The sequence below is a fragment of the Oncorhynchus mykiss genome, chromosome 6 (assembly GCF_057628025.1).
Source record: "Oncorhynchus mykiss isolate SJ-2025 chromosome 6, ASM5762802v1, whole genome shotgun sequence".
In the NCBI taxonomy this organism is placed as follows: Eukaryota; Metazoa; Chordata; class Actinopteri; order Salmoniformes; family Salmonidae; genus Oncorhynchus; species Oncorhynchus mykiss.
Genome location: NC_143027.1, coordinates 27,751,069 through 27,775,154, shown reverse-complemented (window position 1 = coordinate 27,775,154; position 24,086 = coordinate 27,751,069). Strand labels below are relative to the sequence as shown.

The window sequence follows — 24,086 nt, the reverse complement described above, 5'->3', positions numbered from 1 at the left end:
TAAAGAACTTGGTGTCACATTGTCATTCTCACTTATCTGCACTACTATTGTATTTACTATTAAAGGAGGTTAATACTTACGTACTGCATAATTGCATGAACAATAGAGAAGAATTGGAAGACAGTTCTGAGCTGCTGATTTGAGTGTAGAAATGGAACTCAAGTGTGACAGTAGGTGGTGGGAGAGAGGAGACAACTCTCACTAGGAAATCCATTATGATCAGCAATTTGTGCTGTATCTCTCTAATATGGACAATGCAGTCAGAGGCAAATTCCTGTTATCAAGTCACATTGATTATACAAAACTGGACATCTTGTTAGATGCGAGCTGAAATAGCTTTTCCCAGCTAAGAATGTTCAATATGCAGGCCAATGTGCACCCTGCTACCATAGATAAGGCAGAACGTCTCTCTCACACACAGACTTTATGTTTTGATATTTTTTAAACCATCCATGGGTATATATACACACAAACACTGCATAGTTATGCAGGTCCTCATCAAGTCTATATACAAAATGTATAAGGTTGTAAGTAGAAGTTAAATACCCCTATAGATTTAATATAAATTGCTAAATAACGTCCTGATAAAGTTGAATAAAAAGGTGAAATTATGACAGCACTATTTGAGGTAGATTGTGCTTTCTTTCATACTAGGGCTAGGCCTATTGAGTTGTACTGTATTTAGAATTTAGGGAAAACAGTTACTTTCTTTTTTAATGCTTGTATAAACACAATATTTACAAATCATACAATGGCTGAACAGACAGGCACCACTCACCTTCTTACAGATAGTTTACAGAAAACATACCATCACTCATTTCAAACACAATGCTTATAAATAAGAACTTCCATAATTACTCAGTGTCCTCTTGTAGCATGATGTAGCAGCCACAGATAACTTTAGACCAACAGTCAAAAGGGATTGGCTCTCATTGCAGTCTTGATTTGATCAAGTGAAAATATCCTATTAATTGAACTGGAATGACTGAAGAAAACAAAGAAAATAATAATTAAGCCAGGCTGTAATCTGGAAGCTTTGCAATAAGACTATAGTCAACAGTTCATTTTATCCCTGTACAATTAAACCTTTATCAGGCTGACACTGGGGATTCTCAGCATGAAGTCAATTTACACTGCAGCTCCCCTGCCATAATCTGTCAAAATTGACCCACCACTCCTCTGGGAATCGCCAGAATACTGTCATGTCAGATAGGTAGGCCTTCAATCCATGTACGATGTGTCCATACCCTCACTGTCTGGGTGAAGCAGTCGCCCAGCCAGGCGTTCAATGTCATCCATGCTGAGTTGCCTAAGTGAACGTTCATAATCCTTAAAGAGAAAGCAGTGTTAATCAATAGCTAGAGAAATACACTGCTCAACAAAATAAAGGGAACACTTAAAACAACACAATGTAACTCCAAGTCAATCACACTTCTGTGAAATCAAACTGTCCACTTAGGAAGCAACACTGGTTGACAATAAATTTCACATGCTGTTGTGCAAATGGAATAGACAACAGGTGGAAATTATAGGCAATTAGCAAGACACCCCCAATAAAGGAGTGGTTCTGCAGGTGGGGACCACAGACCACTTCTCAGTTCCTATGCTTCCTGGCTGATGTTTTGGTCACTTTTGAATGCTGGTGGTGCTTTCACTCTAGTGGTAGCATGAGACGGAGTCTACAACCCACACAAGTGGCTCAGGTAGTGCAGCTCATCCAGGATGGCACATCAATGCGGGCTGTGGCAAGAAGGTTTGCTGTGTCTGTCAGTGTAGTGTCCAGAGTATGGAGGCGCTACCAGGAGACAGGCCAGTACATCAGGAGACATGGAGGAGGCCGTAGGAGGGCAACAACCCAGCAGCAGGACCGCTACCTCCGCCTTTGTGCAAGGAGGAGCAGTAGGAGCACTGCCAGAGCCCTGCAAAATGACCTCCAGCAGGCCACAAATGTGCATGTCTGCTCAAACGGTCAGAAACAGACTCCATGAGGGTGGTATGAGGGCCCGACGTCCACAAGTGGGGGTTGTGCTTACAGCAAAACACCGTGCAGGATATTTTTCATTTGCCAGAGAACACCATGATTAGCAAATTCGCCACTGGCGCCCTGTGCTCTTCACAGATGAAAGCAGGTTCACACTGAGCACATGTGACAGACGTGACAGAGTCTGGAGACGCCATGGAGAACGTTCTGCTGCCTGCAACATCCTCCAACATGACCGGTTTGGCGGTGGGTCAGTCATGGTGTGGGGTGGCATTTCTTTGGGGGGCTGCACAGCCCTCCATGTGCTTGCCAGAGGTAGCCTGACTGCCATTAGGTACTGAGATGAGATCCTCAGACCCCTTGTGAGACCATATGCTGGTGCGGTTGGCCCTGGGTTCCTCCTAATGCAAGACAATGCAGACCTCATGTGGCTGGAGTGTGTCAGCAGTTCCTGCAAGAGGAAGGCATTGATGCTATGGACTGGCCCGCCTGTTCCCCAGACCTGAATCCAATTGAGCACATCTGGGACATCATGTCTCGCTCCATCCACCAACGTTGCACCACAGACTGTCCAGGAGTTGTCCTCATCAGGAGCATGCCCAAGCGTTGTAGGGAGGTCATACAGACACATGGAAGCCACACACACTACTGAGCCTCATTTTGACTTGTTTTAAGGACATTACATCAAAGTTGGATCAGCCTGTAGTGCGGTTTTCCACTTTAATATTGAGTGTGACTCCAAATCCAGACCTCCATGGGTTGACAAATTTGATTTCCATTGATAATGTGCGATTTTGTTGTCAGCACATTCAACTATGTAAAGAAAAACGTTTTTAATAAGAATATTTCATTCATTCAGATCTAGGATGTGTTATTTTAGTGTTCCCTTTATTTTTTTGAGCAGTGTATAAAATAATTCATACAGTACAAAAGTTGTTGTAACTACACAGTCTCAGGTGAAAACATTCAGTGAATTACAGTGCCTTGCGAAAGTATTCAGCCCCCTTGAACTTTGCGACCTTTTGCCTCATTTCAGGCTTCAAACATAAAGATATAAAACTGTATTTTTTTGTGAAGAATCAACAACAAGTGGGACACAATCATGAAGTGGAACGACATTTATTGGATATTTCAAACTTTTTTAACAAATCAAAAACTGAAAAATTGGGCGTGCAAAATTATTCAGCCCCTTTACTTTCAGTGCAGCAAACTCTCTCCAGAAGTTCAGTGAGGATCTCTGAATGATCCAATGTTGACCTAAATGACTAATGATGATAAATACAATCCACCTGTGTGTAATCAAGTCTCCGTATAAATGCACCTGCACTGTCATAGTCTCAGAGGTCCGTTAAAAGCGCAGAGAGCATCATGAAGAACAAGGAACACACCAGGCAGGTCCGAGATACTGTTGTGAAGAAGTTTAAAGCCGGATTTGGATACAAAAAGATTTCCCAAGCTTTAAACATCCCAAGGAGCACTGTGCAAGCGATAATATTGAAATGGAAGGAGTATCAGACCACTGCAAATCTACCAAGACCTGGCCGTCCCTCTAAACTTTCAGCTCATACAAGGAGAAGACTGATCAGAGATGCAGCCAAGAGGCCCATGATCACTCTGGATGAACTGCAGAGATCTACAGCTGAGGTGGGAGACTCTGTCCATAGGACAACAATCAGTCGTATATTGCACAAATCTGGCCTTTATGGAAGAGTGGCAAGAAGAAAGCCATTTCTTAAAGATATCCATAAAAAGTGTTGTTTAAAGTTTGCCACAAGCCACCTGGGAGACACACCAAACAAGGTGCTCTGGTCAGATGAAACCAAAATTGAACTTTTTGGCAACAATGCAAAACGTTATGTTTGGCGTAAAAGCAACACAGCTGAACACACCATCCCCACTGTCAAACATGGTGGTGGCAGCATCATGGTTTGGGCCTGCTTTTCTTCAGCAGGGACAGGGAAGATGGTTAAAATTGATGGGAAGATGGATGGAGCCAAATACAGGACCATTCTGGAAGAGAACCTGATGGAGTCTGCAAAAGACCTGAGACTGGGACGGAGATTTGTCTTCCAACAAGACAATGATCCAAAACATAAAGCAAAATCTACAATGGAATGGTTCAAAAATAAACATATCCAGGTGTTAGAATGGCCAAGTCAAAGTCCAGACCTGAATCCAATCGAATCTGTGGAAAGAACTGAAAACTGCTGTTCACAAATGCTTTCCATCCAACCTCACTGAGCTCGAGCTGTTTTGCAAGGAGGAATGGGAAAAAATGTCAGTCTCTCGATGTGCAAAACTGATAGACATACCCCAAGCGACTTACAGCTAGCTGTAATCGCAGCAAAAGGTGGCGCTACAAAGTATTAACTTAAGGGGGCTGAATAATTTTGCACGCCCAATTTCAGTTTTTGATTTGTTAAAGTTTGAAATATCCAATAAATGTCGTTCCACTTAATGATTGTGTCCCACTTGTTGTTGATTCTTCACAAAAAAATACAGTTTTATATCTTTATGTTTGAAGCCTGAAATGTGGCAAACGGTCGCAAAGTTCAAGGGGGCCGAATACTTTCGCAAGGCACTGTATGTACTTCAGCAAAAGTACAGCGGGATCTTTTTAAACACTTCATTGGTAAATATTGTAGCGTAGAAACAGCATTCATTGGGTGTGCATGAAAAGCAGGTGAAATACTCCAAAATCAGAATAATGCATTTCCTGAGTGTTTTGTTTTTGTTGGTGAGCATGATAAGACCTATGGATATGGACCAACTGCCTACTCTTGTTAATGGAAATACTGTACCTTGACAAGCTGTTCTTGCACTTTAGCTGCATCTGCAGGGCTGAAATGCTTCGCCAGGACAGTGGACAGAGTCTGCCACACCCCACCAACAGCACTGCTACTGCTAGCCATCCCAGCCACACCACTCCTCTCCCCCGCAGGACGAACCACCAAATTTAACTTGGCCTCTGGCCCAATGGAATAATCACTCAATCGGTGTTCATCTGAAAGGAAAATTGACAAAGATGTGTATTGCTTTGTAATATACATTGAGCATACAAACATTAAGAACACCTACTCTTTCCATAACAGACTGACCAGGTGAAAGTTATGATCCCTTATTAAATCCACTTCAAATCAGTGTAGAGGAAGGGGAGGAGACAGGTTAAAGAACTTTAAAGCCTTGAGACATGGATTGTGTATGTGTGGCATTCAGAGGGTGAATGGACAAGACCAATTATTTAAGTGCCTTTGAACAGGGTTTGGTAGTAGGTGTAATGGTGCAGACGGTTTGTGTCAAGAACTGGTTGTCATCAAGGGAAAGGGTGGCTTGCTGCTGGATTTTTCACACAACAGTTTCCTGCATGTACCAAGAATGGTCCACCACCCAAAGGACATCCATCCAATTTGACAACTGTGGGAAGCATTGGCGTAAACATGGGCCAGCATCCCTGTGGACGCTTTCGACACCTTGTCAAGTCCAGGACCTGGCGAATTGAGGCTGCTCTGAGGGGAAAAGTGGGGCATGCAACTCAATATTAGGAAGGTGTTCCTAAAGTTTGGTATACTCAATGCATGTACAGGTATGGATGTTAGAAAGAGTATTCAAACATGCAGCGGGTCAATGTGTAGCTTGGTAGATTCAGTGACTTGACATCATCATACACAGTTGTCTACAACACCTCAGCTGTGTATGATTGTCATATGGCAGAGTCTAGGTAACTGGACTTTTCCGTTAACTACTAGCTACGGTAGTTGGTGTAGGTACCTGCAAGGGCTTTCCCTTTGTAAAGCAATCGCTGCTGATTTGCAGGTATATTCAGACGTTCAGACACCAGTTCTTTCACAGTGGATACTTTTTCATCTTCTGTGACCTGAAATTGTGACAAATTAAACAACTGACATTTAATATTCGTGACTATATTGATGAGCTACTGCAAGTCTTCCTGACTTGAACGCGCACTAACGCCCTGAACCAGAACTACAACGTTAGCTAGCTGTCTTCACTACTAGTACGAACAAGAAAGCTACAGTAACTAGTTAGCTAGCTGACACTACATTTGTAGCCAGCTAGCTATCATTTCATTAAGTTACAGCCCTGTTGTGAACAATACAGTCCGTAGCTAACGTTAGCTAGCTACATTACAAAAAAAAATACACATTTCTTTAAAAATGCTAACTAGCTAGTTTCCTAACTGTAACTTGTACTGAAGCCCGTGATGCAGGAAAACAACATTTGCAGCTAAGCTAGCCAAACATAGCCACCGGCTCTGGGCTGACTTTCGCTCTGCTTACCTGTACGTTGCACTCCTTTCCTTGAAGTGGTTTTACAGTTAAAATCATTTTATTGACTGTTTAATTAAGAACGATTCGAAGTTATTATATCAAGTTTGTTGTTTCTTCCAACAGGCCGAACCTTATCAACAATCCATGTTCTAGTTACTTCCCTACTACTTTTACTACTCAATATGTGCGTGCTGCCCCCTATTGTGTGGAGTATGTTCGACCGGTCACTTATGGGGCTGGAGAAATGTTACTCTCAAATGCATAGATGGAACTATTGGTGCAAGGATAATTTGTGCATGATGATATTAAAATTATTTTCAAAAATGTCATCATGATAATTTTGTTATCGAGAGCATTACACAAATGTAATAGTATTTATGTATGTTATCGAGAGCATTACACAACTGTAATAGTATTTATTTATAACATTAGGTTATTAGAAATATTGAACCTGCTCATCAAATTCAGGAAAAAAATCCTTAGATATAGCCTTTTTGCAATAGGGCTATGTGTACCAGGATGCCAATTTGTAATATGATGACATGACATCCACGATTTTACCTACAAGAAACTTTGGTGAACAAACACCCCCTTACTATTGAGCGAGTCATGTAGGCTAATTAGGTACGAAAAACACTGAAAGAAGTGTGTCCCGTGTCCCAATTAGGTACGAGAGCAATGTTGCGCGACGCGAGAGAACAGGGAATCTGAGAGCCAAGAGTAGCCTACTGGCGAGAGCGTTCAGGCGTCATCTATCCATCGTCTTTCTGTAGCTACAAACATCCAATCTTCACTGACAGTATTGCAAGTGCCTGTGCTGCACCTGTCCATTATTTTAAATCGAGCGAAAACAGAATCGAAAACAGTCAGCGACAGATGTGATTCGATTTTTTAAAACTAAAAGATAGACTATACTGCAAGCATTCGATTTTCAGACTTTCTTGCTGATGTCCTTCAGGTAGGTAAGTTATTTTACTTTGTGATTTATTAATTTTTTGCTGTGAAGTTAAAGCTGAATGCATGTATACTCTTAACAATTTGACATTTTGTTGCGTACTATGCCTATTATTTCATCAACTGCAGACTTAGTAAGAAATTCGTTTTTGAGCTGTCTTTTCAATCAAAGACAGACAAATTAGAATGTTCTGGAAATGCAACAAATAAAACATTTGCAATGTAACACACACTCTAAGTATCTCATAATTCCCTTGCCGATCAGCTCTGCACCGCTCTACAGAGGCAATGGGTACACTTCGAGACTTGCAGTTTGCCCTGCAACTGAAGATTGAGGAGCTTCGCCAGAGGGATACACTCATTGATGAGCTGGAGCTGGAGTTGGATGCCAAGGACGACTTGATTCGGAGGCTGCAGGGTGAACTGGACCGCTACAGGGCAACCATCACTCCCCCAGAGTCTTCTGGAGCTATTGAAGGTAAAACATTATGCAAAAAGTATATCCACATTTCAGGCAATGTTTTTCTTTTATGCTCTTATACATCTTATTTATCACATACAGTGCCTTCAGAAAGTATTCACACCCCTTTACTTTTTCCACATTTTGTTGTGTTACAGCCTGAAATTAAAATGGATGAATTTGAGATTTTGTGTCACAGGCCTACATATACAGATTAATTAAAAATGAAAAGCTGAAATGTCTTGAGTCAATAAGTAACCAACCCCTTTGTTATGGCAAGCCAAATAAGTTCAGGAGTAGAACTGTGCTCAACAAGTCACATCATAAGTTGCATGGACTCACTCTGTGTGCAATAATAGCATGGTTAACCTACTGTTCCTAGGCCGTCATTGAAAATAAGAATTTGTTCTCTGTAACTGTTTTAAAGTCACCATTGGCCTCATGGTGAAATCCCTGATCGGTTTCCTTCTTCTCCGGCAACTGAGTTAAAAAGGACGCCTGTATCTTTGTAGTGACTGGGTGTATTGATAGACCATCCAAAGTGTAATTAATAACTTCACCATGCTCAAAGGGACAGAGTTTAATGGCTGTGATAGGAGAAAACTGAGGATGGATCAACAACATTGTAGTTACTTCAAAGAAGGAAGCCTGTACAGAACTAAAACAACAACAAAAATTGACAAAGAAATTAACTTTATGTCCTAAATACAAAGCATTATGTTTGTGGAAAATCTAAGACGTAAAATGGGTGTCTAGTAATGATGAACAACCAACTTGACAGAGCTTGAAGAATAAAACAAATAATAATGTGCAAATATTGTACAATCCAGCTGAGCAAAGTTCTTGAAGACTTACCCAGAAAGACACTGCCAAAAGTGATTCTAGCATGTATTGACTCAGAGGTGTGAATTCTTATGTAAATTAGATATTTCATTTTCGATACATTTACAAAAAACATTCCAGGTTGTTATTATAGGGTAGTGTGTGTAGATGGGTGAGAAAATAAGTCAAGGGGTATGAAAACTTTCTGAAGGCGCTGTATTTCTATATGTTCCGACACAGGATACATTGTATTGAGTGTCTGAATATTATGATTTTTTTTCTTTATTTAACTAGGCAAGTCAGTTAAGAACAAATTCTTATTTACAATGACGGCCTATCGGGGCATAGTGGGTTAACTGCCTTGTTCAGGGGCAGAACGACATACTTTTACCTTGCCAGCTCGGGAATTCGATCCAGCAACGCTCTAACCACTAGGCTACCTGCAAATACTCTACATTTGGCTATTTGTTGTTTTTAGACTTAAATTGTGCTCCTTATATGTTGCACAAAGAAAGTGAGCAGAAAAATATATTTATTTGCCTGTTTCAGGGCATTCTGCACAGTGTGAAGAGATCCAGAGAACCAGAAGAAAGACCATATTGTCAAAGCCCCTCACTCAGGATCCAAGGCAACGTGCTTTGGCCACCTTGAAAAGCTACAACAAAAGCCAACAGTGAGAGAACACACTAAAGACACCGTTAGCCTTGGCAACATTCCCTTTTAACTGTTCCACTTGAGAAATGTGCTCCTAAAGGCCCTTAAGGCTGATCAAGTGGTACCTGCACAGACACAAACGTCAATAAGGATTTTCATTGATTTATACACACTGTATGAAACTTGGCTCAAGGCTTTAGAGCCTTTGTTGTCAAACACTAGCCACAGTGAAATTGCTTATTGATTGCCTCACACACTCTTTACTCCTTCAGGTCACAGGAGCTGATTCAGACCTCCTTTTTAGAGAATGACTTTCTAAAGAACCTGGAAAGTGGGCAAATCCTGGCTATAATGGACTGTATGTACCCTACCACGGTCAACCAAGGCTGCTGCGTCATTCAAGAGGGAGACAGTGGAACTCTTGCCTATGTTCTAGAAGGTAACAAGTTAAATCAACAGTGATTTAAAAGTGGTGAGTATAGTGTGGATTGACAATACAGTCACTTCAAGGTCCAAACCCTGTTGTCTTCTTTAATTTCCATGCATAGCCCCACTCTCAAAAAGAGGACTTAAGTATACCCAAAGTTCCCAAGGTATAGTAATTGCTCAAGGTGTTTTGGTGAATGATTCTTTGAGCACTTGGTTCCACAATCTAAGAGCAGGCAGCTCTTGGTCTTTAATGTATGTTGGTTGTTCGTTTTTTAAAGTTTGCTCAGAGATATGCCCAGTAAATGTTACTCAAGTACACATCTCCCCCTCCTCATTTCCTCCTCCCTCTGGCTCAAGTTGAGTTGGTATGCTTCTCTGTTAGTGCCGGCACTGCTTTCTGGCGCAATGAGAGGGAATGTTAGAATGACCTGTTTCTGGAAGGAGAGAGGGAGAGATGGTGTTGTGCATGATAAGCGGCATACAAAATGTTTAATGTCAGACAGGGACAGGGCAAGAGGCCCATTCATGATCGGCCCTGGTTTGCAGCGCTCATTGATGCTGGAGCTCAGGCATTTCTCCTGCTACCCTCATATCTGATGTGACAGGCAATCGGGCACGGTTGTCCAATTTGCTTTTCCTGTTACCTGAGCCCTAGACTGTTTCTGTTTCTGCTGTGCTGTTGTAGATGAAAGTGTCTCTACCTGACACATGGCATATCTCAGACAGCTGCGTTCATCTGATTGTGTCAGTCACACTCCCTGCACCTGCAGCTGGGTGAGGGGGGCTGAGCTAACGTGTGGTCACACCTCCTCAGCTGCCACCCTGCTGTTTGTATGGACGCCTCAGACTGCCATCACCATTCTTTACCATCCTCCTCTGAAGGAGATCAAACAGCAACTGCACTGTCATACACACACACATAGTCTAACACGCACATGCCAATGCCATAAACACACACATGCAAACATAAACATGCACAAAGGTAAACACATACATGCATTCTTAAACACAAGGATGCCACATATTGCTGCAACATCACTGGTGCACTTTGATTTTAAGCATTTGTAATCTGTCGATAACAATATATTCTGTATTTGCTGCATTGCGTATTTGTGTTTAAATGGGCATTTAACAGAGGGGAAGATGGAGATGACCAAGGATGCCAAGAAGCTTCTCACAATTGAACCAGGAAAAGTGTTTGGAGAATTGGCACTCCTGTACAGCTGCACCTATACCTACACTATATCAGGTACTGGAGCGTTGTGCATGGAGTGCTGTGTAGTGTGGTTGTTCTATTCCTTTTGTAACAACAGCTGAAGTGAATGCAAAACATGTTGTCTTGAAATCCTTTCACAATTCTGCTGTGCTTGGATTGATTTTTCATTAGCCTAAAAAAGTATTGTTCAAGAGAGCATCACCATCACAGACCAGCCTATTCATCACAGCTGTGTAGATTTGGTGTCAGATTGGGTAGTTCTGTAGAATTTCAAATCAAAATAACTTTTTCAAACACTACATCACAGCTTCAAACACTCCTCTCCTCTGAGATGTGCGGAATAAGAAAACACATCTTTGGCTCATAAATTACCTGACTGCCTAACTCATCTTCTTTCTCAGCTGTCCTACTATTTACACCATTTACTTGGAAATGGAAATTAACATACTGTACGCACATATGTATAATGATATATCAAAACAACACATTTTATTTGGTTATACATTTTCTCTTTATTGATTTCATTGCATTTGTCCTCATGACTGACCAAATATCCTCTCAACAAGACCTATTATTTCTCAGTGACTTGCAGTTGATTTTCTCAATGGAAAATGAAATATGTGCTATCGTCTCTCTACACTGTCTGTGCCCATAGCCCACTGGGAAATGCAGCCACTGCTGCTCACATCTGACCTGCTTTCACATAGAAATAGGTTGACGGAATGGACAGAATCAGTGCAAATAAAAAAAATCTGTTCATTTCTCCCCCTCTTATAGTGTTTCCTTTGTCATCCTCCTGTCCTCTTTTCCACTGTGCCACCATGTCCATTTTCTCTTTCAGGGCATTGCCGGTTTCCTGTTTAATTGTATAGTACATTTATCTTTCAGTCAATCTCCCACTCCCTCCCTATCTGTTCTCACAGCAACATATACATTTATGTTCCTGGCCTTTTCTCTTTCTTCTGTATGCACTCTTCCCAACCCATTCCCTGGTTCTCCTGGCTGACCTGAAATTACTTTTTCTCTTTGTTGCCATCAAAGAACATCAATAAAGCTTTCTATCCTGTAGTCTAAAATCACTGTAACAGTAAGCGGTTTAGGTGAAAAAATGTGTTCCCTGATTTGACATTCATGGTCACACAGGATGTTCTTCCCAGAAAATGGCAAAGAGTATGACATTTAAAAGGGTTAGACTAATATCTGACATTCAAATTTTAGACTCAAATATACACGTTACAATTCCCACCAAGTGGGTTAACCCTATTGGCACGATAGGGTGTTTGCCTTTTCACGTCAGTGACGTCGCTTCCCTGCCTGTCTGCCCTGCCGTTTGGTACATTGGTGTCAGAAGTGGGATGACAGTTGTCGAGACCATCGGAACACATGACCAGACGCGTGAGGGGGCTGCGGTAGTGATGAAGCACGGGGACGTGCCTTCCTGTTCGAAGGCAGCAGTGTAGTGACCCTTGCTATATGAGCCACGTTAGAATTCCCACCAAGTGGGATAACCCTATTGGCGCAATGCGTAGGCCAGCGACCCGGGTTCACTTCCCTGCCGTTCGCTACAATTACGTACCATATAAAGATAACAATGGCATGTTGATTTCCCACCGTGCTTTCATTACCAACTTAAATAATGGCATGATTGGGAGGGGAAGGTCTAGATGGATTGGAGTTGTATGGCCAGTACAGGACGGAGCCTCCTGTTCGCACAAAGCCCTGCTGAATCAATTAATTTGGATCATTATTCATTTACAACATCTCTATCAGAGTTCCATTACTGTCTGCCCACAGAACAGACAAAGGAAGAGAGGAAGGCTGCGTGGGGAATGTAATCTAGAATCTGTCCTCCTTATTCTTTTATCCACTCTCCTCCTTATTCTTTTATCCACAACACTTTCAGAGAAAGGAACACAAACACTCAGACATTCATTTTAAGAGTACAGGAAACGTTTATAGTAATGTTATGTAACTGTGTTTCTAGGAGTAAATTGTTTGTAGAGCCTCGTTTGCAAACCCGGCCTTGACATCTATTTATAGAGATGAAAATGTTGTGAAATAGAAGACATTTGCTAAGTCTCATAGCCTTACATTGTAATGTAACAGAGGGGATTATCTATAATACTAACATAAACTGTAAGGGTAAGAATTAAAATTTCCACTCAACACACATAAGGTATACTCACAGAATACATTCATCCCTAAAGAGATTTCTGTTTCTTCCTACCACTGCTCTTGACATTGTGTGATTTGGAAGATCTTCTTTCATTCCCTGTCTTTCTCTGCAGCCCTAAAACACAGCATGTTGTGGGTTATTGACCGGCAGAGCTTTCAGACCATCATGGTGCAGAGTGGCCTCGGCAGACTGGCCGAGTTCAGAGAGCTCCTCTGCAGGTCAATACCACCCTCATCACTACACAAGGAAAATACATATCTGTGTAAAATTGAAAATACATATTTGTGTAGAATTGAGACTAATCTACAATCTACGCGACTATAGTAGAATCGTTAAAATGTAATATGTTGTGAGTCAGTCATCCTGCTGTTTGTGTGTTTGTCTGGCTGCAGAGTACCCTTCCTGCGCTCGCTGCCAGAGGATGTGCTCATGAAAGTGTCTGATATTCTGGAAGAGGTACAGAACATGAATCTATTATACACATTCACTCCTCAGATTCACGAACACAACATGCTGTAGAAAAGCCATGTTCCACAAACAGAATCTAGCTAGCTAATCATTTTCGTATGTCTTCCAAATAATTATTACCCATCTGCTATGCATTCTCTGTTGACAGTTTACAGGTGTATTTGCATTGCATTGGCGGCCTAATCAGGTTGGCACACAGACAAAATATCTGTGTTGATTGGTTGGTGATGTACACATGCCAGGATTCTCAACATCTCACATGCTACATATCCCTTCTCCCCCTGCCGTGATACTTTTATTTCTAACTCCTGTCGCTCATTTTCCCACCTATCCACCATCTCTCACCTGTCTGTCTCAACAGAGTCGCTACAGTGAAGGTGATTATATTATTCGCCAGGGTGCCACAGGGGACACGTTCTACATCATCAGTAGTGGCCAGGTAAGGATGAGGATGGCTGAACCTTACCTTGAACTCAATAAACAAGCTTCAACTAGTGGAGGACAGAAATAGGCATCTGCAGGGGTTAGTCTGACACAACAACTGTACTGGTACAGATGGTGCTAATTAATCCGTGCATCGCCACATTTCAAAGATGGCGTGAAAGAGACAAGACAGACAAGCAGTCTCTACCCCCTCTATCTGCCTCCCGACCTAGGTGAAGGTGACAGAGAACAAGTCAGCCGATGAAGAGGCAGTACTCTTGTCAACTCTCTCTGAGGGCCATTGGTTTGGAGAGAAAGCACTGAGGGGGTGAGAAACAGTAATACATCATGTGCTTTTATCCAAATGTCTGTTATACAGCAGCTTACATTCCTACACATTACATGGCTTGATATACATTGACATACTAGCTCTCTCGTATCATAAATCTCAATAACCACTAGACAGTTGTAGTTACAGAGTAATAGAACATACATGCCATTATACTATATGTAAAATTCAGCTATTACTAAGCCAACATTGTCCAAGTTTGATTGACGGAATCATCTGGGGAATGAGACATACTCTCCCTGTGTGATTGCATTTTGCTCATCATGTTGTCCCTCACAATCAACTACAATCATTAGGACAGTGTGAGCTAGTGACAATATGCAAATTCATAATGGAACTATCGAGGTCAATGGATTCGAGAAAATGATAGTAATAAAAGCAACACGGGGTCTCACAGATTTCAAGAGAATATTCTGAGCGATAACATTTTCTGTCTGCATGGTGTCAGTGCTGTTGTCATTTATTGCAATGCCATTTTGATAACCTTTCAATTACAAACCTTTTGTTCGATTTCCAGAGAGGATGTGCGGACAGTGAATGTCATTGCTGCTGGTGATGTCACATGCCTGGTTGTGGATAGAGAGTAAGTGATTTGTTTAGACTATGGCATGGTTATTTGAGAATGTTGGATATTCTGCTTCAATCTTATTTGTAGAATTATGTAGTACAGATCTCCAACATGCACACAATGCCCCACCACAGTGACTCCCAAGCACACAGTGCCAGTATAGTTTTTATAAGCCACTTTGTTATGATGTGAAAATTGTTAAAAATGTTTTAAGTGACCTAAGACCATATCATCTTTCATCAGGTCTTTCAAAAAGATCATAGGTTTGGTAGAGGACAGTCATAATGTGCACAAGAGCAGCGAACTCAAAGCCCAGTAAGTAGCAACTGAAACTATAGGTAACACTTTCCAGCCAACAGGTATATTGCGTTTGTACTTGTTATAAGCATGGTATAAACCTTTATAATGTCTTATCATAAGGCTTACACGTTTTGTCTCTCTAGCTCTCTGTTTATATTTTAATGAGCCTTGATCCAAATTAACCATTTTTTATGGATTTAACCTTTATTTAGAACAAGTAAAGCAACATTGGCTAATTCATCTTTTCCATGTGTGCAGGTCAGAGGAAGATGCAGCTCTCCTATCCAACGCCTCTCTCAGAGATTTCCAGGTCATCTGTAACCTAGGAGAGGGAGAAACAGGTCATTCAGAGCTGGTGAGTTGTTTCAAGTTGTATTAGTAGTATGTACGGGATATGCATAGAATACATCATCCAAGGAAATGCTTACTTGCAGGTTCCTTCTTGACAATGCAACAACAATAAAAGATAAGAATACAAACAAAGTAAATGGCAGTAGAATAGAATAAACATTTTAGCATAAGTATTATACAGGAAGGCACAATTTATAGTCCAATATTTACATGTGTATTGGGGAAGGGGGACAGTGTATAAACTGAGAAATATAATAAGAGTCTGTTAGCAGCAGTTGTGTGTGTGTGTGTAGCATGAATGTATATGCGTGTGTGTATGTCTGTCTGGGTGTGTGCATGACTGAGGGAATGTGTGCTAAGGTGCGGCGAGTCAGAGCAGATGGTCAGTCCAATTCAAGTGTTCAGCAGTCTGATGGCTTGTAGATAGAAACTGTCTCTGAACCTGTTGGTATCAGACCTCACGCTCCGATACCGTCCTGCAGTCTCGTTGATGTGGATCAGGTCAACAATCAACTCCTTTGTTTTTCTGACGTTGAGGTCTTTGTCATGTCACCATAATGCCAGTTCACTTACCTCCACCCCATAGGGTGACTTGTCGTTGTTAGTTATCAGCAAACTTGATGATAGAGTTGGTGTCGTGCAAAGCCACGCAGTTGTGGGTGAACAGGGAGTACAGCAGAGGACTGAGGACACACACCTGGGGGGCCCTGTGTTAAGAGAGTGTAATCACTTGGGCGTCCGGAGCAGTGAGAGTATTCCTGGATGGTTGGGTATTGTCTACCTCGAAGCGAGCATAGAATGTGTTAAGCTTGTCTGTGAGGGAGACTTTGGTGGGCAACGTACAGCTAGAGTTGCCATTGTGACACGAGTCTGTGTTGTCGACCATCAATTCAAGTTTGAGTCTGTATTGTCGTTTTGCGTCCCGAATGTATTGAGCTCGTACCTGCTTGTCTTGTACGCGCTATGCACAACCGAGTCATCGGGGTTCGTTCTGCTGACATTGAATGCTGAAATACGGGCTCTCAGCATTGTACGGATATCGCCGTTCATCCATGGTTTTTGGTTGGGGTATGTCCGGATTATTATTGTGGGTACAACATCGTCAACACATATCCTAATGAAACCTGTGACTGACGATGTATATTCATGTTGATGGATGAGTCCTGGGTGGATGAATCTTTGAACATATTCCAAGCATCATTCTCAAAACAATCATGCAGCATTGAGTCTGCCTCCTCTGTCCAGCGCCTCACTATTCTCTGTGTTGGTGACTCCCTCTTGAGTTCCTGCTTGTAGGCGGAGAGTAGGAATACCGACGTGGTCTAATTGGCCGAAGTTGGGAGTAAGTAGTGGGTCAAGCTTGAAACTGTGTCAGTAAATCCCAGTGCATTATTGTCTGGTTTCCATGTTGCTTTTAATGGATTAACCTACATGTTGATGTTTTTGCATTCCTTCTAGGTACAGCTTAAGACCAACATCAACTGCCTGTTCACCATGAGGGTGTTGAGGAAGCATCAGATCCTAAGCACTGCTCAACAGGAGTGCATCCTGAGGGAAAGACACATCCTCATGGCAGCTCATAGTCCATTCATCGTCAGGTGTGCTGTGCACCCAACCACCAGCCAAACATACCTAGGCCAGGATTCAATCCTATCGCGGGTTATAGGCATTGCGGCTTAGGCAATGTTCCCATGTTCGCGGAGATCCCATTCACTGTATAAACACTCCATATTTCGGTTCAGTTTCTTTTTTAAAACTCAACGCCTATCACCTGTGATCGGACTGAATCCTTGCACTAATCTTAGACTGGTTGACTCACTATATGCTTATCAACTGGACAACACCTGTGTCTTCTTTGCCACTCCTAGGTTATACCGTACCTTCCGAGATGCAAAGTGCCTGTACATGCTGACAGAAGCTTGTTTAGGTGGTGAGCTCTGGAATCTACTGAAAGACAGGTACTGCTAACTTCACTACTGTCTACTACATGTTGTTTTTTATATTTTACAGTATGGATTTTATAACTGAATTGATAGCGTTTGAATTCTTATTTTTAGGGCACAACATCAGTATGTCCCACTTTCTAATCCCTATTGTGCTCTTGCTCCTACATTTCAGAGGCTCGTTTGATGACAGTAGCACACGTTTTTACACTGCCTGTGTTGTTGAGGCCCTTATCTTCCTGCACCACAACAATATCACATACAGGGATCTGAAGCCTGAGAATGTAGTTCTTGACCAGCGTGGATATGCCAAAGTGGTAACATGACTAGAGCTCCTTTCACTGCATTTCAAACCCACACAAGATGGAGGGGTACATTCTTATAATATATTATAGTAATTGTCAATTTTGCACAAGGTTACACAAAGAAATACAGTACTTTCAAAGGTTACATTTACAGTGCATTCGGAAAGTATTCAGACCCCTAGACTTTTTCCACATTTTGTTACGTTACAGCCTTATTCTAAAATTGATTAAATAGTTTCTTCCCCCCCTAATCAATCTACACACAATACCTGGCCACTCTACCATCAGGGAGGTGACCAAGAACCTGATGGTCTCTCTGACAGAGGTCCAGAATTCATCTGCGAAGATGGAAGAACATTCCAGAAGGACAACCATCTCTGAAGCACGCCACCAATCAGGCCCTAATGGTAGAGTGGCCCACTTGGAGTTTGCCAAAAGACACATAAAGACTCTCAGACCATGAGAAACAAGATTCTCTGGTCTGAAGAAACCAAGATTGAACTCTTTGGCCTGAATGCCAAGCATCACATCTGGAGGAAACCTGGCACCATCCCTACGGTGAAGCATGGTGTTGGAAGCATCATGCGGTGGAGATGTTTTTCAGCTGCAGAGACTGGAAGACTAGTGAGGATTGAGGGAAAGATGAACGGAGCAAAGTACAGAGATCCTTGATGAAAACCTGCTCCATAGCGCTCAAGACCTCAGACTGGGGCGAAATTTCACCTTCCAACAGGACAACGACCCTAAGCACACAGCCAACACAATGCAGGAGTGGCTTCGGGACAAGTCTCTGAATGTCCTTGAGTGACCCAGCCAGAGCCCGGGCTTGAACTCGATCGAACATCTCTGGAAAGACCTGAAAATAGCTGTGCAGCGACACTTCCCATCCGACCTGACAGTGCTTGAGAGGATCTGCAGAGAAGAATGGGAGAAACTTCCCAAATACAGGTGTGCCAAGCTTGTAGCGTCATACCCAAGAAGACACAGGGCTGTAATCACTGCCAATGGTGCTTCAACAAAGAACTGAGTAAAGGGTCTGAATACTTATGTAAATGTCATATTTCCGTTTGTTTTGTTTTTATACATTTTCAAAAAATTCTAAAAACCTGTTTTTTCTTTGTCATGATGGGGTATTGTGTGTAGATTGATTAAGAAAAAAACCAATATAATACATTTTAGAATAAGGCTGTAATGTAACAAAATGGGGGGAAAAAATCAAGGAGTCTGAATAATCTATGGAAAATATCACTTTGGAAAATATATGTTATGTTGAGATACTGAACATCCATATTCATGACTTCACTGTGCTACTATTCCTAGGTGGGGTTTGGTTGTGCTAAAAAAGTGGGCTTGGGTAAGAAAACGTGGACGTTCTGTGGCACACCTGACTATGTGGCCCCTGAGATAATCCTGAACAAGGGGCACAGTGTGTCTGCAGATCTCTGGTCTCTAGGCGTCTTCGTGTTTGAACTGCTGAGTGGAAGGTGCGATTATAAGACAGTCCATTACTCTCCAGAGTTCCAGTTTTTTGTTCTTGTCTCTGTCAGTCATTCTCGTAGATGTCTCTTCCCAATCTTTACCTTTCCAGTCTCCCATTCTGTGGCCCTGATCCTATGAAGACTTTCACAGCCACCATCCGTGGGATTGACCTGGTTGAATTCCCAAAAACCATCAGTAAGAGTGCCTCAAGCCTGATCAAGAAGCTCTGCAGGTGTGACACATTTAGAAATGTCTGAAAACAGACATTCATTGTATCACACTTCCTCAGCTATTAGTTGTGTGTCATGATGACTTTCTGTCCTGGTCTCTCAGGAACAACCCTGCAGAGAGACTGGGGAACCAGAGAAACGGGGCCAAGGACATCCAGAAGCACAAGTAAGATGAAAGGCTGAGATGAAAACATCAGACTGTGTCACTGTCATCTATAAAGCAGCAGCGTCTAGTCTGTTATCTTGTTCTTTCTTTCAGGTGGTTTGAAGGTTTCAACTGGGAAGGACTTCGCAAAGGCACTTTGTCTCCCCCAATCATACCGAAAGTAAGTACTTGGCAGAGCTACAGTTGAAGTCGGAAGTTTACATACACCTTAGCCAAATACATTTAAACTCAGTTTTTCACAATTCCTGACATTTAATCCTAGTAAAAATTCCCTGTCTTAGGTCAGTTAGGATCACCACTTTATTTTAAGAATGTGAAATATCACATTAATAGTAGAGGGATTTATTTCAGCTTTTATTTATTTCATCACATTCCCAGTGGGTCAGAGGTTTACATACACTCAATTAGTATTTGGTGGCATTGCCTTTAAATTGTTTAACTTGGGTCAAATGTTTCAGGTAGCCTTCCACAAGCTTCCCACGATAAATTGTGTGAATTTTCGCCCATTCCTCCTGACAGAGTTGGTGTAACTGAGTCAGGTTTGTAGGCCTCCTTGCTCGCACACATTTTTTCAGTTCTGCCCACAACTTTTCTATGGGATTGAGGTCAGGGCTTTGTGATGGCCACTCCAATACCTTGACTTTGTTGTCCATAAGCCATTTTGCCACAACTTTGGAAGTACGCTTTGGGTCATTGTCCATTTGGAAGACCCATTTGCGACCAAGCTTTAACTTGGTCGCAAATGGGATGTGATGTAGCTTCAATATATCCACATAATTTTCCTCCCACATGATGCCATCTATTTTGTGAAGTGCGTACGGTGCAAATCAATTCCAGAACAACAGCAAAGGACCTTGTGAAGATTCTGGAGGAAACAGGTACAAAAGTATCTATATCCACAGTAAAACAAGTCCTATATCGACATAACCTGAAAGGCCACTCAGCAAGGAAGAAGCCACTGCTCCAAAACCGCCATAAAAATGCCAGACTATGGTTTGCAACTGCACATGGGGACAAAGATCATACTTTTTGTCCTCTGGTCTGATGAAACAAAAATAGAACTGTTTTCCGTAATGACCATCGTAATGTTTGGAGGAAAAAGGGGGAGGCTTGCAAGCCGAAGAACACCATCCCAACCGTGAAGCATGGGGATGGCAGCATCATGTGTGGGCGTGCTTTGGGCAGGAGGGACTGGTACACTTCACAAAATAGATGGCATCATGAGAATGGAAAATTGTGGTTATATTGAAGCAACATCTCAAGACATCAGTCAGAAAGTTCATGCTTGGTCACAAATGGGTCTTCCAAATGGACAATGACCCCAAGCACACTTCCAAGGTTGTGGCAAAATGGCTTAAGGACAACAAAATCAAGGTATTGGAGTGGCAATCACAAAGCCCTGACCTCAATTCCATAGAAAATTTGTTGGTAGAACTGAAAACTTCTGTGCGAGCAAGGAAGCCTACAAACCTGACTCAGTTACACCAACTCTGTCAGGTTGAATGGGCCAAAATTCACCCAACTTATTGTGGGAAGCTTGTGGAAGGCTGCCCAAAATATTTGACCCAAGTTCAACAATTTAAAGGCAATGCTACCAAATACTAATTGAGTGTATGTAAACTTCTGACCCACTGGGAATATGAAAGAAATAAAAACTGAAATAAATAATTCTCTCTACTATTATTCTGACCCTAACTGACCTAAGACAAGGAATTTTTACTATGATTAAATGTCAGGAATTGTAACGATCGTTGTGCTCCTCGGATGAGGAATAGGAAGGATCGGACCAAAACGCAGCGTGGTAAGTGTCCATGTTAATTTTAATAAATGATCACGAGACAGCGAGTGTGAACAAAACAGTTCTGTAAGGTGAAGACACACAAAACAGAAAACAACTACCCACAAACACAGGTGGGAACAGGCTAACTAAGAAAGGTTCTCAATCAGAGACAACGATAGACAGCTGCCTCTGATTGTGAACCATACCAGGCCAAACAAAGAAATACAAAACATAGAACAAAAACATAGAATGCCCACCCCATCTCACGCTCTGACCAAACCAAAAATAGAGACATAAAAAAGGAACTAAGGTCAGGACGTGACAGGAATTGAGAACGCCAAATACATTTAAACCTAGTTAAGGTATATGTAAACTTCCGACTTCAACTCTAATATAGTACCAGTCAAAAGTTAGGACACACCTACTCATTCCAGGGTTTTCATCATTTTTACTATTTTTTTACATTGTAGAATAATAGTGAAGACATCAAAACTATGAAATAACACATCTGGAATCATGTAGTAACCAAAAAAGTGTTAAACAAATGAAAATATTTTATATTTGAGATTCTTCAAAGTAGCCACCCTTTGCTTTGATGACAGCTTTGCACACTCTTGGCATTTTCTCAACCAGCTTCATGTGGTAGTCACCTGGAATGCATTTCAATTAACAGGTGTGCCTTGTTAAAAGTTAATTTGTGGAATTTCTTAACTTAATGCGTTTGAGCCAATCAGTTGTGTTGTGACAAGCTAGGGGTGTTATACAGAAGATAGCCCTATTTGGTAAAAGACCCAAGTCCATATTATGGTAAGAACAAATCAATTAAGCAAAGAGAAATGACAGTCCATCATTACTTTAAGACATTAAGGTCAGTCAATCCGGAAAATGTCAAGAACTTTGAAAGTTTCTTCAAGTGCAGTTGCAAAAACCATCAAGCGCTATGATGAACCTGGCTCTCATGAAGATCGCCACAGGAAAGGAAGACCCAGAGTTACCTCTGCTGCAGAGGATACGTTCATTAGAGTTACCAGCCTCAGAAATTGCCAAATAAACGCATCACAGAATTTAAGTTACAGACACATCTCAACATCAACTGTTCAGAGGAGACTGCGTGAATCAGGCCTTTGTGGTCTAATTGCTGCAAGGAACCACTACTAAAGGACACCAATAATAAGAAGAGACTTGCTTGGGCCAAGAAACACGAGCAATGGACATTAGACCGGTGGAAATCTGTCCTTTGATCTGATGAGTCCATATTTGAGATTTTTGGTTCCAACCTCCGTGTCTTTGTGAGACGCAGAGTAGGTGAACGGATGATCTCTGCATGTGTGATTCCCACTGTGAAGCATGGTGGAGGAGGGGTGCTTTGCTGGTGACACTGTCTATGATTTATTTTGAATTCAAGGCACACTTAACCAGCATGGCTACCACAGCATTCTGCAGCAGTACACCATCCCATCTGGTTTGCACTTAGTCCCACTATCATTTGTTTTTCAACAGGACAATGACCCAACACAACTCCAGGCTGTGTAAGGGCTATGTGACCAAGAAGGAGAGTGATGGAGTGCTTCATCAGATGACCTGGCCTCCACAATCACCCGACCTCAACCCAATTGAGATGGTTTGAGATGAGTTGGACCACAGAGTGAAGGAAAAGCAGCCAACAAGTGCTCAGCATATGTGGGAACTCCTTCAAGACTGCTGGAAAAGCATTCCAGGTGAAGCTGGTTGAGAGAATGCCAAGCGTGTGCAAAGCTGTCATCAAGGGTGGCTACTTTGAAGAATCTAAAATATTTTTGATTCCATATGTGTTATTTCACAGTTTTGATGTCTTCCCTATTAATCTACAATGTCAAAAATAGTAAAAAGAATGAAAAACCCTTGAATGAGTAAGTGTGTCCAAACCTTTGACTGGTACTAAAATAATCATATGTTGACTATATATATACTTGCATATTGTATTTTACCATTAGAAATATTATTTTTTTCAGTTCATCAGTCACTTGGAGGACAGCAAATTGGACCCCTTCACTGACATCCTTGAGGACTCACCAGCTGTTGAGGACTCAGACTGGGACATAGATTTCTGATTGAACAATATAATGCTGATCTGGGTTGAATCCTACACATGATCTGATACGAAAATAGTTTTTGGTACTGGAAATAAATTAAACCGAAGAGACAGAGCAATGTAATGCAATTGTGTTCAGCGTTCTTTTATTTCAACGGGTTAGAATATTTTGTAAATACATATTTTGTGAACTGGCAAAGAAGTGAATGTTGTTAGCTGTTCCTGTATTATCATGTGATATTTCTTACTTTGTATTATTGTTTTACCAAAAGTGTTATGTAGGCATTTTCAATTCATAAACGAATGAGTCAACATCTGAATATTTGTAATGAAATAAACAAACAAATAATAATCTGAGCTTTATCATGTGAATGTATTCAATAACTGGTTGTTAAATCATAAGGTGTTGTAAAGCACTTTAATGTTTTTGTTTTTTTAATCACCTCCAGCATTTGTTGAGTTGAGATATGAAGTGCTTTACGAATTCAATATCTTTTTTTTCTCTCATTATCATTTATTTCAAGAGCAATAGACTAGCTGCAGACCTCATCCCTCAGGCCCCTCATCTCTCAGGCCCCTCTCTATACTGCCACATATTGGAGACCTCATCTCTCAGGTCCTTCTCATCGCTCAGGCCCCTCAGTGACGAACCGCCCAGGAAAAACGAATCCCCTC

At 41.6% G+C, this 24,086-nt stretch overlaps 2 protein-coding genes across 4 annotated transcripts; one reads left to right on the top strand and one right to left on the bottom strand.

Annotated features, from left to right (window-relative positions):
• Window positions 1-687: 687 nt before the first annotated feature.
• LOC110525646 (ubiquitin-like protein 4A-A) lies at window positions 688-7,044 on the bottom strand. Its single transcript, XM_021605961.3, has 4 exons — window positions 6,277-7,044; window positions 5,750-5,855; window positions 4,783-4,985; window positions 688-1,329 (listed from the first exon to the last, which is right to left on the bottom strand). Exons 1-4 carry the CDS (start codon window positions 6,322-6,324, stop codon window positions 1,222-1,224), a joined length of 465 nt encoding a protein of 154 aa, XP_021461636.1. The 5' UTR covers window positions 6,325-7,044; the 3' UTR covers window positions 688-1,221.
• On the top strand, window positions 6,939-23,768 carry LOC110525644 (cGMP-dependent protein kinase 1). Of its 3 annotated transcripts, none has more exons than XM_021605957.3 (20): window positions 6,939-7,225; window positions 7,487-7,699; window positions 9,053-9,176; window positions 9,430-9,596; window positions 10,722-10,835; window positions 13,091-13,196; window positions 13,371-13,434; window positions 13,808-13,885; window positions 14,103-14,197; window positions 14,736-14,801; window positions 15,030-15,101; window positions 15,345-15,441; window positions 16,896-17,035; window positions 17,306-17,395; window positions 17,556-17,697; window positions 19,006-19,169; window positions 19,274-19,396; window positions 19,498-19,560; window positions 19,654-19,720; window positions 23,332-23,768. In XM_021605957.3, the coding sequence occupies exons 2-20, from the start codon at window positions 7,510-7,512 to the stop codon at window positions 23,428-23,430; spliced, it is 2,061 nt and encodes a 686-aa protein (XP_021461632.3). In that variant the 5' UTR covers window positions 6,939-7,225; window positions 7,487-7,509; the 3' UTR covers window positions 23,431-23,768. The 3 variants fall into 3 exon arrangements, with proteins under 3 accessions (XP_021461632.3, XP_090093571.1, XP_021461631.3); XM_090237445.1 differs by lacking the exon at window positions 23,332-23,768 and adding an exon at window positions 22,841-23,058; XM_021605956.3 differs by having other exon boundaries at window positions 6,960-7,229.
• The last annotated feature ends 318 nt before the right edge of the window (window positions 23,769-24,086 follow it).

What these genes read in the sequence shown, in the direction of transcription:
- LOC110525646 (XM_021605961.3), bottom strand. Translation starts at nt 6,324, where the DNA reads ATGATTTTAACTGTAAAACCACTTCAAGGAAAGGAGTGCAACGTACAG. An exon ending in GAAAGGAGTGCAACGTACAG is followed by an intron (nt 5,856 to 6,276) that starts GTAAGCAGAGCG and finishes TCACAATTTCAG; the next exon opens with GTCACAGAAGATGAAAAAGT. An exon ending in CAAAGGGAAAGCCCTTGCAG is followed by an intron (nt 4,986 to 5,749) that starts GTACCTACACCA and finishes TTTTCCTTTCAG; the next exon opens with ATGAACACCGATTGAGTGAT.
- LOC110525644 (XM_021605957.3), top strand. Translation starts at nt 7,510, where the DNA reads ATGGGTACACTTCGAGACTTGCAGTTTGCCCTGCAACTGAAGATTGAG. An exon ending in TCTTGCCTATGTTCTAGAAG is followed by an intron (nt 9,597 to 10,721) that starts GTAACAAGTTAA and finishes GGCATTTAACAG; the next exon opens with AGGGGAAGATGGAGATGACC. An exon ending in ACATCATCAGTAGTGGCCAG is followed by an intron (nt 13,886 to 14,102) that starts GTAAGGATGAGG and finishes CTCCCGACCTAG; the next exon opens with GTGAAGGTGACAGAGAACAA.